The sequence below is a fragment of the Acomys minous genome, assembly GCF_964271855.1.
Source record: "Acomys minous genome assembly, chromosome: 8".
In the NCBI taxonomy this organism is placed as follows: domain Eukaryota; kingdom Metazoa; phylum Chordata; class Mammalia; order Rodentia; family Muridae; genus Acomys; species Acomys minous.
This window is the reverse complement of record NC_140489.1, coordinates 107,125,202-107,141,672: the sequence shown is the minus strand read 5'-3', so window position 1 is coordinate 107,141,672 and position 16,471 is coordinate 107,125,202. Positions and strand designations below refer to the sequence as shown.

The following is a 16,471-nucleotide window of genomic DNA, read 5'->3' as shown; positions in this document are numbered from 1 at the left end:
CCATGTTTACCATGGCACATGCACACCCACAAACAAACACAAAATAAATAAAAATGTTATATAGTTAAAAAAACAAAACAAAACACCCTGACCTCAACACTGTTATATTAATGGCCTCTACTAACAGTAATGCCAAAATTAAGTCAGACATTATGCTGGATAAACTATATCCGAACTATGTGGCTTCATAATTCAGAAATGGGACACAACTTCAAACAACTATTTTCTTGATAATCTGAAAGGGAAAACTGTTTAATCTCCTAAATGCCCATTTCTAAAGTCGAAAGTCATACTGAGTTGAAATAAGCATTTGAAAAGCACGGCCATGTGAAGAAGTTGCCTGAAAGTTGTAAAACTGCTGGGAACTAGCACCCATGAATAATACTGCACTGTACTCCTTACCTTAAATGTAAAGCCCTCAGTCAAGAATAGTTTAAAGCAAGTGACGATTAAAAATAAATAAAGTTTTTAAAAAATAAAATTTATTTTAATTGACTGTAGAGAACTGTTTGGTTCCAATGTCTACAGAAAGCATCAAATTGGTGAGACATGCTCACAAGTGAGACAAAGACCTCTGTGAGATATGTCCCAAGATTAATTTAAAAGCTAGGATTTAACAGTATTTCTTTTTAGTTTTACTTAAACTCTAACTTAAATGTGTCCACTTAGTTTTTAATGATGTAAATGAATGTGGAGGAGGCAGGCTTCCACACTGGGAACAGTAAATGAGCACCACTGGGAATCACTAACACAGGCACAGGAGCCTTTCTGGGTTTCTATACTAAGTATAGTTATTTTTACCTTCAAAGTATTAGTACTCTCAATAGAGACAGAGGTAGGCTGGGTGTGGTGGAGCACGCCTCTAATCCCAGCAGTAGGAGGCAGAAGCAGGTGGATCTATAAATTTGAGGCCAGTCCTGGTCAGCCAGGACAGCTAAGGTTACACAGAGAAACTCTGTTTCAAAAAATCAAAATCAAACAAATAAAAACAAAAAGGAAGCTGAAGAAGGTGGTGGGAATGGAAAAGCTTGAATTGAAATTTTACAAGGCCAACATTAAGGGAGCTGACAATAAAAGAAACATTTCCCCCTTTTCCAGAGATCAGATGAAATGATCTCAGTGCAACCTCAGTTTTGTTTTGTTTTTTAAATAATTTTTTGGGTTTTTTCCCCCAGGAAATGTATTAGTAACAAAAGTTTGTTTAAGCATGATGAGTTTCTTTTCACTAGAAAGATCTTGTGAGACTGCTAAGAAAAATGGAAATTAAGATGCATATTTGAGGATTGCCAGAGAAAAGGTTTACATTCAGAACACTTTATACGGAATGTCACATGTGTTCTATTCTTAGAGAAATTAAATCAAATTTGATTAGTAGCAAGTATGTCTCTCAAATTTTAAGTGAAACCATGAATTACAATTGCCTCCTGGAGTCCAATAGTAAATATTTGTCTCTAAACAAGTAATGAAAAATTCACACTTACTCAAAACAAAGGGGTCTAAGGTATCTCCTCAGTATAAACATTGTGTAGGTAACAGATTGAATCTTTACACTAGACAATTACATTTTCCTTCAAATGGAAATAGTATGTACACAAAAGCATAACGTACTAGGTTATCCACATTATAAGTCCTTTTAGTAAAGGGCAGGCTCTTTTTGAGGGGTGACAAGGTAGAAGAATCCATCACTATGTTGCATATGCTGCCTCTGAACTTGTACACCACCTGACGCAGCGTCTTAGAGAAATGGCTCAAAGGTTAAGAGCACTCACTGTCTGCTCTCCCAAAGGACCTGAGTTCAACTCCCAGCAACCAAACGGTGGCTCACAACCATCTATAATGAGATCTGGTGCCCTCTTCTGGTGTGTAGGCACATGAAGGCAGAATACTACATAAACAAATAAATCTTTCAAGGGAGGGGGCTACAATCAGGATATGAAATGAATAACTTAAAAAAAAAAAAAGAAGCTAGAAAACGCATTATAATATCTGGTTCTTCTTCTATACATCTTTACTTATTTAATGTGCACGAGTGCTTTGTCCACATGCATGTGGAAGGGATCTATGCTTGGTGCCCACAGAGGCCACAGAAGGGTGTCTAATCCACCTCAACTAGCATTACACATAGCTGTGAGGCACCACGTGGGTCCTGGAAACCGAATGCTGATTGTCTGCAAGAGCAATGAACGTCAGTCAGTCTGTGTCTCTAGTCTGGCTCTTAGAGACAGGCTTACTCGGTGTAGGTCTGGCTGTCCTAGAACTCACTGTGTAGACTAGGTTAGCCTTGAACTCAGAGATCCACCTGCCTCTGCCTCTTGAGTGATGGAACTAAAGGTGTGAGCTACCACTACCCAGTGCAATAAATGTTCTTACCCATTGGGCTAGCTCTCTAGTCCTGAAATAATAAGTCTTAAAAATATTGTTTGGGAGCCGGGTGTGGTGGTGACTTGGAGGCAGAGGCAGGCAGATATCTGTGAGTTCGAGGCCAACTAGGTCTACAAAGCGAGTCCAAGACAGCCAGGGCTTTGTTATATAAAGAAATCCTGTCTCAGAAAAAAAAAATTGTTTGGTACTCTAGTAATTATGATATAACTAACATGCATATTGGTTGAAATATATGTTTTTAATGCCTTATCATAGTTCTAATTTGTAAGTTAATAAAATTAATATGAATACAGAAAAACTGTAAAATCAGCATTATTTTATGTGCTTCTAGAATTATCAATAGAAAATGATTTTATCTTAGTTATTGTGTATGTTTGTGCATATGATGCAAACAAGAGTGAAGCCATATGCATGGAGTCATCTCACTAATGTAGGAGATGTTTATAAATTAATTCACTGGGTTTCTCTTCAGGTCTTATAAATCTTGTTTTAATTATAAAAATAATTTAAAATTCATTCCCTACCTTTAAGTTATTTTTATACACAATAAATATCTGGCCTGAAATCTAGTTCACTCCACTACTACCATTTTTTATGGGTATAATAACACAGCAGGTCGTTGGAGGCTAAGCTTAATTAGGATTGTCAGCACTCCATTTCACAACTTACATGGTCCTTTATTCCTTATTTATGAAAGGTGGCAAGCTGAATTCCAAAGAGTCCCTGGCAGCTCTGATAATTTCTAGATAATATAAACAAGTTATTTATTGTGACTGGTCTAGAAATGTGTTAAAAACTAAAAGCAACAGATTCAAATTCAATATTAAAACTGCTTCAGATACAGCATAACCCATTATTTTGTAAACTGCAGCCAGTGTTCTTAAGGACTGAGCCATTCCTCCATCTTTAAGCAATTTTAAAATAAATCTTATGTAAGAAATTAAGGCTGATCCAAGAATAGTGTCAGATGCCTTTAATCCCAGGCCAGTTCAGTTTACATGGTAAGTTCCAGGTGGTCAGGGCTACATGTAAGACTTTGTCTTTAGGGCCATGCCAGTAGTTACTACATTGTACTATGAGATAAATGAAATGCTGTGTGAGAACACACCCTGGCTTGTGCTCAAGAAACTAACAAGCACAGGACTGAAGCATGTTAGTGTGTGACATGTTACAACAACCAGTTAACTTAAGCTGACAGGGAAAAAAGGCACACATCAACTAAAAGTTATGGAAATTCATGTTCCCACAATTCTGGTTCTGATTCCTTATGATCAGTATGAAGCTCAGAACTGTGGCCCTGGACACATACAGCAATAAACAAGTATTCCCAGGTTTTATATGGCCACCTAATCATCTTACGCCTAATGTACATCTTTGTTATTTCTGATCTCTCACCTGTCTTGGGAGACTTCCCCTAATTTCAATTAAACTCTGAAAAAACCTGTACAAGCAATTTTGAAAGTGGACTGGATATTTGAAATGCACTTTTGTGGTACCCACCCAACACACAGCCCTGAGGAACATTCCCATGGCCCAGTATCCATGGCAACTAACTGAGCAGAGTATTATAGAAGTAGCTATGTCTATAATATTAGTAATGGAGTTACTGACACCCCCTAGCAGGAAATGGAGGGGTGGAGAGGAGACCTGCAGGACCCTTACCCAGGAGTCAGCCATTATTCCCTCTGGTTCCCCAAGTCCTAGGTTAAAGAAATCCTGGGAGATGCCAGAGTATATAGACAGTGTAAGTTAACTTACAGGGAAAGGATTTCATAGTAGTTCCTGGGAGGTTGTTATCCATCATCGGGTGAGACTTTGTTTTGGCATCACCCACACTCCTGTAAATAACCCCCTCACCCACACTCTGTAATAAACCCAATAAGCTCATTGGCTTGATCCCAAAGTGTCTCCTTGAAAGAGTAAAGAACCATTCCCTAATTTTTTCAAGTTATACTAATTACTGTTGTGGGAGCACTCTGAAATAAAAGCGGCTCTGGGATGACAAGAGAGGCATGGCATAAGAAGGTGTAGCTAGACAGCAGAAAAAACGCCAAGATCTTGGGAATCACTATGGGCAACAAGGCAAAATTCAAAAGGGAAAGCAACATGTCATTTAAAAAGCCAGGCCACATCATACAACTCTTAAGGTACAAAACTCTAAACTGTGGCTGCATTGAAAACGCAATCAAGGTTTGTGTCATTGTTAACTTTCTCTTCAATTCAGCTCAGAGGAGTGACATTTTCCCTTCTCGTCCTACATGTTTTAGCTAGTATTTGTAAAATGCTTCTACGTTCTATAGGAAAGATAAAAGCTTATTAGTGTGAGAAAGTGGAGAAAGACTATGGGTGGTGCTGGGTGTGGTAGCACATCTTGAATCTCAGCACTTGGGAGGCAGGGTCAAGAATATCTCCTGCCTCAGGTCTACAAAGTGAGTTCCAGACCCTGTGTTAACAAAACAAAACAAGACTGAGTGGTGGTAAGACATGTATTAAATTAATCACAGAGAGAAAGCACCACTAAAGTAAAGCTGTTGGTAAATTCCGAAGTTAATTACTTAATTTGTTAAATTTCCCCATTTAAAATACTAAGCAATTTCATTTCAATTTTATTTTTACTTTTCCACTTTGATGTACCATGTGTCAGGCGCATGTGTCATTTTGCTCAGCACTCACTCTTTCCTCAGTATTTTCTGTTCCTTCTAGTTGTCTTGTTGTACAACAATTCCTGAGATTGAAGCATTCCCTCCTACAAGAAAGCTCCTTAAGCAGGAAGGTAAACAACTCGAAACAGATTCAGGAAGTCCTTGAAACTCACCAGATTTATTAGATACCTCCCTGCCAGAGGAAGCAATGAAAGTTGGAGAGCCCCTCTCAGAGGAAAGGAGCTGAGCTGCTAAGATTCAGACAAGGCAAACTGCAAAGACTGAGGCCAGAGCAGCTGCCTGGAATGGAGGAACCCGGGAAGGACACTCGTGTTCCAGACTTCACAGCTTTGGTGAGCTGTCACCCATGCTAGGTTGGGCTTTGATGATGCAGCTGTCTTTGAGTCATTTCTACTCCTGTAAATAACCCTTCATCCACATTCCTGAAAGTGACCTCAATTAAACTCATTGTTCAAGGGCTAAAAAAGATGGCTGAGTAGTAAAGAGCATCTTCCAAAAGACCTGGGTTCAATTCTGAGCACCAACTGTCAGCTCACAACTGTCTGTAGTTCCGGTTCCAGGAGATCTAACATCCTTACACAGACGCACAAGCAGACATGATGCCAGTGTACATAAAACAGAAAGAAATCACTAAATTCATGGTTCACGAAGTTGGACTTTGGTAGTATCTGTACTTTGGTCTCTTGTGAGCTCCATATTTTGGGTTGAATTGATGTGTGTGCTGCATCTTCCCAGGAAATGTTTTGTCACATAACAGGTCTTTTACCTTGTTTCATAGTTTACACCCATCTTATATACATATAAACATTAAGCATGCATCTTCCCAGGAAATGTTTTGTCACATAACAGGTCTTTTACCTTGTTTCATAGTTTACACCCATCTTATATACATATAAACATTAAGCACTAAAATCCACATGAGGAAAATCATGAAGGTTTTATCTAAGTCTGCTTACTATAATACTTTCCAAATCCATCCATTTTCCTGCAAATTTCGGTTTCTTATTATCCATTCATTTAGCTGGTTGAATTTCCCTGCTATTATGAATAATGCAGCAATACACATATATGTGCAAGCACCTCTGTAGAAGGATATAGAGTCCTTGAGGCATATGCCATGGAGTGGCACAGCTGGGACATATGGTAGTTTGACTTTTATTTATGGTTTTGTAAGAACCTCCATACTGAGTCTCATAATAGTCTATTGCTTTACATACACTCTCACCAGGAGCGGATATGGAAGGGTTCTTCTGTCTCTACATCCCCAACACCCCCACTCACCTTGGTTTTTTTCTGTGTAGCCTTTGGTTGCCCTGGAACTAGCTCTTTTTAGATCAGGCTGGATTTGACTTTGAACTCAGAGATCCCCCTGCCTCCAAATGCTGGGATTAAAGGCATGTGCCACCACTGCCTGGATATCCATTTGTTTTCTTAAGAAGACTATTTTAACTGCAGTGGGGTGGAATATCAAAAGGGTTCTCCATTTCTATGTTAGCTAAGGATATTGAGCACCTTTAAAGACTTACTGACTGTGTGTGTTTTTTCACTTTTTTATAAACATGTTCAGAAGTGCCAAACACACTACTGAAAACTATGCCAGGGGATAGCAGACATTACAGATCAGATGAGGGCTTCACTGCAAATTTTTGAAAGTTTTAGTGATCATTATATGACTTATTTATGTTTGGAATCAAAGCAATCTTAATATGCATTAGAATTACAAAACTGTACACCAAAAGAAAAAAACATGAAATTCACTCAATAATTGTGAATTTATTAAATTCAAACAAACAAACAAACAAACAAAAGCAAAAAAGTCTTTTTCAGCATATATGATGACCTCAACTCTTCTAGTTAAAATATTGTTTGGAATATACTCACTGTATACAACTACCCCTCTTCCAGTGCACACCCTGTGCAGCAGACTCAGGCATGTGTCTATTTGCAGGCAGGGTACAGACAGTGAGGTGCTTTATTAAATGCCAGCAGACAGCCAGTGCCAGCCTACACTGCCCCTTTAAGGAGCACCCCACCCTAAACCCAAAGACCCACAGCCCTCCGTGTCCAATGGACAGGTTCTGGTGGAGAGCCAATCCACTCATGTTTTCCTCGAGGTGTGGGAAGATGCATGCAGGTTGTTCCTCCCTGCTCATACTCCCCTTACAGAGGGGAGAACTGGCCCAGGCACCCCCCCCCCCGCCCCACTATATGCGCACTGGATATAGGAAGAAGCAAGGGAAGCAAGCAAGGATATAAGACGACCCAGACTTTGGCACACATTTTCCAGGGCAAGGGTGGGGTGGTAAAAAGTTGTCTTATATGCCTGAAAATTATACCACACTTTACTACATAAAACAAGCTTTTTAGAACCAACTGATGTTTCAGCATTCTTTCTTTATCTAGAAACACAAATATAGATCCACTTTATTAATTCCTACTGTTGCACGATTTCACATCCATGAACACACTTTTGTTTAAACAATCCCCTCTTGATGCATATGAATATTATTTTCCCAAATATTTATTTTATTTATTACTTTATTTTATTTTTTTATTTTTTGGTTTTTCGAGACAGGGTTTCTCTGTGTAGCCCTGGCTATCCTGGACTCACTTTGTAGACCAGGCTGGCCTCGAACTCACAGCGATCCGCTTACCTCTGCCTCCCAAGTGCTGTGATTAAAGGTGTATGCCACCACCGCCTGGCTTTATATTTTTATTTTTAAAAACAATGAGAACGGGGCTGAAGAGATGCCTCAGGTAATTAAGAATACTTCCCCTCTTGCAAAGGAACTAGATTTGGTTCCCAGCACCCATATAGTTACTTACAGTTGCCGGGATCTGACGCCAACTTCTGACATCTTATGAACACTATATACATGTGGCAAACACTCAAAACACATGAAGTCAAAATCAATCTGTTCTCTTGCAGTGTCCTTTATTTCTAGTACACTGTGCACCAATTAATTAAAAATGCCTGGCTACTATTTCCTCCATTTATTTATCATGCCCTTGGGAAAAAGTCCCACTTTTTTGGTTAAGCAGTCACAAATATTGAGTAAAGTCCCCTTCAGAGTCAGTGTGGTCCTTCTGAGCAGGACAGATATCACCCATCTTACTACTATCATCATAATATCCTATATACAAATTAGACAGATGTCAACAACTTGCCTTTCTAGGATCTTAGCAATAGTTTCCCATGTCTTCTTTATAAAAGGTTTTAGGATTAGGGACATGATAACCCGTAGAATCTGCTTCATTCATTGACTTATCAGACTGAAGTTAATTTAACCATTGGTATCAAAATAGGATGAGCTCAATTAGGTTTTCCAACCTAATTATTTCAACTTTTCTTATTCTCCAATTGAAAATAAAAAAAATCCAAACATCACATATTAAAATATGTAACTTCAATGAAAATTACTGGGTGCAACTACTACCTTAAAAAGTGTACATCCTCAGAATACAAACAATTTATTTTAAAATGATCAAAGTATAATAGAACAAATCGGGAGGGGTGCTTTTTGTATATGTTTGATAAATGGAAAAAATAAAACAGATTTTTTTTTTTAAAGGCAAGCAGTGTTTTAAGTCTTAAGCCTTGGTAGACTAAAGAATAGATTTTACTCTCCGTGTGAAACTGAAACTGAACTTTGTATTGAATGTTGAACGGGAAGTAGGGATGAAGCAACACGGAGGCCTGACTGCCTTCTCCAAGCAGACACCCTGCCCCATGACAGAATCTCAACCAAGCAATATTCATAAGTCTTAACACAAACATCCAATAAGGGAGAGTTACAGGCCAGGTGGTGGTGGCGCATGCCTTTAATCCCAGCACTTGGGAGGCAGAGGCAGGCTAATCGCTGTGAGTTCGAGGCCAGACTGGTCTACAAAGCAAGTCCAGGACAGTCAAGGCTACACAGAGAAAGCCTGTCTCAAAAACCAAAATAAATAATTTTTTTTTAAAAGGAGAGTTACTAAGCCTGTGACTGCATAGGTCTTTGTGAAGATAAGAACAAATAAGCAAGCTCTGTGGATAGTTACTATGGTTTCATATTTATGTTTTGTTGGATTTTTAAAATTTATTTAAGTAATTTACTCAGCTTACATCTCAACTGTTATCTTCTCATTTGTATCTGCCTGTTCTCCCTCCCTCCTTCAACTTATTCCCCTCCCCCTAGGTCTGTGACAGAAGTGGACCTCCTCTCCCACCATATGATCACAGCCTATTAGGTCTCATCCTGGTAACTTGCTTACCCTTCCTCTGAGTGCCACAAGGCCTCCCAACCCAAAGGAAGTGATCAAATAGCAGGCAACCAGGATGCATGTCATAGTCAGTCCCTGATCAACACACAACTGAGGAGAATGTGTTGTCCATTGGCTAGATCAGAATAGGTCTGCTGAATGCATTGTCCTTGGTACTGTAGTTTGAGCAGACCTCCCTGGGTCCAGAGCTACCAGTCTTAATGGCCTTTTTTGTAGGTTTCTAGAACCCTCTGGATCCTTCTATTTCCCCATTCTCCCATACCTCTCTCACATGGAGTCGCAATAGGAAGTCCCAGCATCTAGCCCAACCTCCTACTGAGTGAAGACTTTCAGGGGACATCTCTGTTGTTATATTTTGTTATTAAAGGAGTCCCACATCTTGAGTAGAATGTGTTTTCTAGCTGAGTCACTTTTTCAGATAATTAAATGAAAAACAAACTCAGTTATTCTGTATCTCAAATTAATGTTTCCTAGTGAAAGAATACATTTTATAGAGAAGCCAAAAATCCATTCAAATAATACTTGTTGTGTGGGGATTAAGAAAAGCAACTATAAACAAAAGGATATCTTACTGCCATTTACTGCAAAAAAACCTTACTCCTAAATATCTTAAAATCCTTTGACATAGGTCCTTTATAGGATCCACCAGGGTGGTTACAGAAAAAGGATATACACAGTTTGAATAAAGAGACTTTTAAATAATATTTTGAACCCAGAGAGCCTGCCTTTGCCTACCACCACACCTGGCTGAGAGTTGATATTTTTGCTGTTTAGTTTTAAGCAAATGTAGTTATCCCAAACATAAAATAAGACACAAAAATGCAAGGAAGATCCCTATCTTGGTATGTAATGAAGATACACATTCAGAGTTAAGGAGCAAGAGAGGCTAACTACAGTGCTGGGGTCAAGATGCTCAGCTAGGCACTCTACTTCAACCGGACAATGTGATGTTTCTGATACAATGGTGGCAACATACTATTTTAACAGAACTACACTTGGCTTCCTAGATCCCAGGCACAAAGACTGGAAATAGAGGGGCGAACAGAACAGAACCAAACACATTATTTTCTTCTATACAACAGAACATTATCAACAAAAATGGACCTTTATACAACTTCCTTTCCTTACAACAGAGAAGCATGAACCTTCATCTTTAACAGCAGCAGCAACAACAAGAAAAACAACACAAAGGTCTCTCTTTGCTTCTCAGGTTTGCTTTCAGTCAACTCTCTCCTCTGGTTTCCCAAGTAGCTACAGACACATGCCACCACTCCTGACTGAACCTATAGCATCTTATTATTTACCAGGTAACCCTTCTTCTAGTGTGTGATCCTTGCCCAACTGGCAGAGAGTTAGCACACTGAGGCAACACAGGAAGAACTCAGTGGTACTCACACACAGGAAGAACTCAGTGGTACTCACACACAGGAAGAACTCAGTGGTACTATTCTAACCTGTAATATCTAAATTGTAGACTCCCGCAAAACAACTGAGTAGAAAGGAAATATAGTACAAAGATGAAAAAGAACATTCATTGACTTAGAAGTCTACTGACAAAACAAAATAAATAAATAAAGGTTCCCATCACTATTATAAATGATTTTAAAAACCAGAACAAGGCCATGTTTAAGAAAACTTGACTCTGAGGAAAGGAAATAAAGGTTTTCCAGATTATATAGAACTTACCATCTCCAGTTACAGACCTGCCTAAACGTGAATTAAAAATACCACTGTTCCATAAGCAATCAGCTTCCTTGTAACTCCAACAAATAATGACTGATCTTCTGACTTCTAAGAAAGCTTATGGCATAAATTATAGCATGTACCTTAATGACAAAAGTAATGTATACACACACATACTGGACACGCAACATTCTACCTGTACAGGTTTGTATAAATCTAAGAAATGTATGTATGAAGTGGTTATTAACAAAATAACCTAAGCACCTACCAATAATTAGCAAAGTAAAATAGAGCATCTTTAATAAGGAACTATGCCACTGGAATGCGTTTACTGGCACTTTAAAGATGTCTCTGACATCAGTGCTGAGGGAAATGAGCATCCTTTGTACAACAGATATCCTGTGGTACATTGAGTTAAACCCATTACTTATACCTACAGCATCACTTAAGGTGGTGTCTGGCAAACTTTGTGACCAAGGTGCACAGGTATAAGATATGAATGGATACACAATCTTTATGTGATTTATTGCTTGTGTGTACTTATATGTGTGTGTGTGTGTGTGTGTATTTTTAAATAGTATATACGTCAATGAAGAAGGAAACTAAAAATCACGCAAAGAACTATGTTTAAAATGTTTAAAGGCTAGGTCAAGAGGAACAAACATGATGCTGTACCTTAGGCGGTTGGTATAGGTATCAACACAGGTCTTCATTTTGGCCAATAATGTACCAACAGAAGTCTGACATTCTGACTGTTCTTCTTCTTCTTCACCATTCTCTGTAGAAAGAGGCAACAACAGCGGCACCATAGATGTGCAAGAAGCAATGGCCCGGAGCAATTCTAGCAGAGCCCGGTAGAGTGGTACATGTCTTGCCATGTCCAGAACTACACACAGAAAAGGGAGAAAGTGTAAGTGAGAAGACATGCCACATAAACAGCATCAACATCAATATTGTGCTGACTTGATCTTAACAGTTAACAGTTGGTGACCAGACCAGCACATGTTTATGCAGCACCACTGCACTTCAGGAAAATCAGGAAAATATAAATTAGAGAAGAACAGGAATGGTGCTAATTAATATCGTGTTACTTTACATACAAAAACAATTAAGTGTTCAAATAATACACTATGGCTATACAATGTAAGAACAACTATATCATTTAGGTTGAAACAATGAGGTCATCTCATAGTATGTACATAACAATTGCAAGACTACAACTTAAGTCTTTTAACAAATGAACATTCTAATTAGCAAAAAAATTTTGCTTTTAATTACTACTACAAGTCAAATAATATTTTCCTTAAAATCTGAAGAACTAAAGAAGAGATTTTTTATTTCTACGACTTTTTATAAGTTGTTAAATTTAGTGGCTTAATCCAGTTAGAATTCACTTCTATGCTTCACATGAGGTAACTTTTTCTAAAACCAATTATTGAATAGCCATTCCACAAGCATTTTTAGATGATGCTGTTAACCTGTGAACATAGCAGTGATAATAACGAAAAGTTCCTAAATTCATGATTCTGCATGAAGACAAATCAGTCATATTTTAAGACACTGGTAAGTATTCTAAATCTTACTCAGAAAATTAAAGCACCATGGAGAACAGAGGGAACAGAAATTAGATGAGTAGTTGCTTCAGTGTCTACATAGGACATGAACATTGGAGGATGAGGCATCATTATCTAGAATCCTGGTCTTCCTATGGTAATTATTATAGAAGAAAAAGGGCTGGATCATGTCAGTTCTGATGAGGTGATAATAGAGAAGGCCACATAATGATGCTTAGTTCTGATGGATTGTTCATACTTCATTTCTAAGTCAAGGAAGCCTGGGCCACTGACATGGCTCAATGGGTAAAGGCACTTGCTGATAATAGAAGCCTGATGACTCAAATCTGATATACAAAACTGATGAAAACGTGGAAGGAGAGAACCTACTGCATAAAGCTATTCTCTGACATCCACACACATGCGATGGTATAAACACACATGCAGAGAGAGAGAGAGAGAGAGAGAGAGAGAGAGAGAGAGAGAGAGAGAGAGAGAGAAGAAGAAGAAGAAGAAGAAGAAGAAGAAGAAGAAGAAGGAGGAGGAGGAGGAGGAGGAAGAGGAGGAGGAGAAAGAGAGAGAGAGAGAGAGAGAGAGGAGGAGGAGAGAATATTATTAATGAACAGTGGGGTGTATTGGTATATAGCAGTACTGGAAAAGAAAACAGAAGGACTGGGTGTTCAAAGTCATCCTCAACCTACATGATGAGCTCAAGGTCACCTAGGTTACAGAAGGTACTGCTGTTTAGAGGAAGGGGAAGTAATTGGGATTAGCCATCATTTTACACTCTCCAGTGAGAAGTAGAAAAGTTTGACCGCCAATCCTTGCTTATGCGAAAATTTCTATCCCAAACGTGTGTGGAATGTCCCCCTTTTTTTGAAAACAGATTCTCTATTTTTGAAAATAGAATTCACAGTGGATGTGGATGTGAATACTGGGGACTAAAGGCTTAAGGAGGAGTGGAAGTGAGGGAATCAGAAGAGAAAGGATAAAATAGTGGGCTAACAAAAACTAAAGGCATATGATAAAGCTTTATGGAGACATACTACTTTTTAAGCTAACTTAAAAAATATAACAATTAATAATAACAACAACAACAACAACAACAACAACAACAACAACTAGTTTAAAAGAAAGGAATATTTGAGCATAGTACTCTAGATTGGTGAACGATGCTTCATCCAGGAGACAAAAAGTATTAAATGAAAACCCAGTGTCTGACTTAGAATACCTGTTTATAAGTTAGGGTCCGAGAGACCCTAGACACACCCATCCAAAACAATAAAGGCTATTTTCTTGGTTGCTCACCATCGCTAGTACTAAAGACAAAATTTGGTCGTTTAACATGGAGAAGTCAATCTACAACTGACCTGGAAACTTCTTCCCAGGAGGCCTGATTTCAGAGTATTAAAAGGTGCTATGCAGGTTACTGGGGAAGAAGAAAAGCAGTAGACCCTGCCCTGTCAGACAAGACATGACTATGAGTGCAATCGTGGCATGATGGTTATCGGGATAAGCAACTAGTTGGTGGTTTTTTTTTTTTGTGGGGGGTGGTGTTCAAGACAGGGTTTCTCTGTGTAGCCTTGGCTGTCCTAGACTCACTTTGTAGACCAGGCTGGCCTCAAACTCACAGTGATCCGCCTGCCTCTGTCTCCCGAATGCTGGGATTAAAGGCATGAGCTACCATGCCCAGCTTAGCAACTAGTTTTTAATTGGACATGAGGCCTGCTCCACAGGGGAGAATTGGTCCTGGGTACTGTAAAGTTGGTCAAAAATCTAGGAATGGCCCTGGAGGTTGAAAGGGACTGGCTATTGTTATTTTGCTAACTAAACATATTATCAACCTATTTTATAAACAATGATGCTTATATCCATAGATTAGTGCAGCTTGGTCAGAGAGGTTTCTTTCTATGGTGGGTAGTAGTCAATGTAAAGATTCATAGCTGGCCAAAGTGCTTAGAATAATTGATTATTCTAAATGGGATATCTTTATTAACTCTCCCAAGTTTTAGCAAACATCATGAAACAGGAGGAGGAGAAATGTAAAATCCAGGAATGGGGAGGAAGTATATGATCTGTCTTCTTGAGATGATGTGGTCATTAAGTGAGGAATTCACAAGTGGCAGGGCTACCTGCATAAGATGGTCACTCAACATTCCAGCATTTATATGGGAGGAGCCTACAGACTTCACCCTTGAGGAGGTATTGGCAATTACTGGTTGCTGGGGAAAGGAATTAATTTTTCTTTGGGTATGTAACTTTTATTTTTCTCATATTTTTTACCTAAACCTATAACCTAGTTTAATCAGGATAAAAGAGTCCCCAAATCTGGAAAGTCTCAGGAGAAACTAACCAGTTCTCTTGGCAAGTGCAACGACCACAGCAAACAAAAGGATACTAAGAAATAACAAGAGGAAAACAATGAAGAAATGGGATGACTCAAAACAACAAGCTATCCTAGATTAGATACCAAGACAGAACTCAGACATGAAAAAAATAAATCTTGATAGAAGTAGTCTATAGGTAGCCAATGTGCTAGTATTAAACTGTTCGTTTTGATAACTTGCTATAGCTATGAAAAATAGTAACATTCTGGGAAGATGGTTGATGGGTAAGACAGAACTGCCTGCAAGAGCCTCACAACTATTCGATGTATCTAATATTATTATACATTTAAAAACAAAACAAACCCTACTTACATTAAGTCAAGCTCTTCTTGCAACTTAATTCTTTTTTTTTTGGTCTCTGAATTCTTTTTTTTTTTTAATTTTTTATTAATTTATTCTTGTTACATCTCAATGGTTATCCCATCCCTTGTATCCTCCCATTTTCCCCTTACTTCCCTCCCCTATGACTGTGACTGAGGGGGATTTCCTCCCCCTGTATATGCTCATAGGGTATCAAGTCTCTTCTTGGTAACCTGCTGTCCTTCCTCTGAGTGCCACCAGTTCTCCCCCTCCAGGGGACATGGTCAAATATGAGGCACCAGAGTTCATATGAAAGTCAGCCCCCACTCTCCACTCACCCGTGGAGAATGTTCTGACCATTGGCTGGATCTGGGTAGGGGTTTAAGGTTTACTGCCTGTATTGTATATACTCACTTATGTCTTAATTCTCAAAATCTCCTGCTATACTTCATTATCTGTGATGTGCACATGTAGCTGATTGTTAGCCTGGATCGTTACACATTCTGCTGTCCCAGAAGGAAGGAGGTTGAGACAGGAGGGGCATGGTCTGAGACTGGCTGGCCTACAGAGTGAGATCCTCGGCAAAAAGTTAAATAAAGATTTTAACAAAAGACCAACCTCACAAATGAAATCTATAATTTCCTCTATGACTTTTCCATGCTCTGTGGCTCCTTAGGGTAAGACTCTTTCCCCAGTTTCCCGGCCACAAAGAAAAATACCCTAATTTCTCATTTGACTCTGAAAAGAAATTTTCATGTTTTCAAACTAGCACTGAAATGTAAAGACTTTTTAATACTTTAAGGGTTGCTAGCATACCCCACTAAGTGAGTGCCAAGTAATTTAATGTGCCGTACGACATTATCTTGGGAGGAGGAGGACACAACAAAGTACTGTTTTTCAAAATAAGAGTATACCTAAGTAAAGGTAATCTGCCTGTAAAATGTTTAGACATTCCAATAAGTGACACTGTACTTCCACCTGGTGGTAAGTGTGGTAACTACAGGCTTACTGAATGTTACCTGATGGTTAAAATACTGGCCAACAAATGAAGATTTTGACATTGTATAAAATGCTTAGTTTGGACCGGGCGTGGTGGCGCACGCCTTTAATCCCAGCACTTGGGAGGCAGAGGCAGGTGGATCACTGTGAGTTCGAAGCCAGCCTGGTCTACAAAAGCGAGTCCAGGACAGCCAAGGGTACACAGAGAAACCCTGTCTCAAAAAACAAACAAACAAACAAA

General features: G+C 38.9%; 1 protein-coding gene across 10 annotated transcripts in view; it reads right to left on the bottom strand.

Annotated features, from left to right (window-relative positions):
- The window catches only part of BIRC6 (baculoviral IAP repeat containing 6), a 182,042-nt gene that overhangs the window by 20,709 nt on the left and 144,862 nt on the right, over positions 1-16,471 (bottom strand). For all 10 annotated transcript variants that reach the window (XR_014781399.1, XM_084793779.1, XM_084793781.1 and 7 more), the window contains one exon: positions 11,667-11,877. Coding sequence is in view for 9 of the 10 variants with exons in the window: in XM_084793779.1 (XP_084649905.1) it covers positions 11,667-11,877 (211 nt within the window). In the remaining variant the exon portion in view is untranslated. The remainder of the gene's footprint in view (positions 1-11,666; positions 11,878-16,471) is intronic.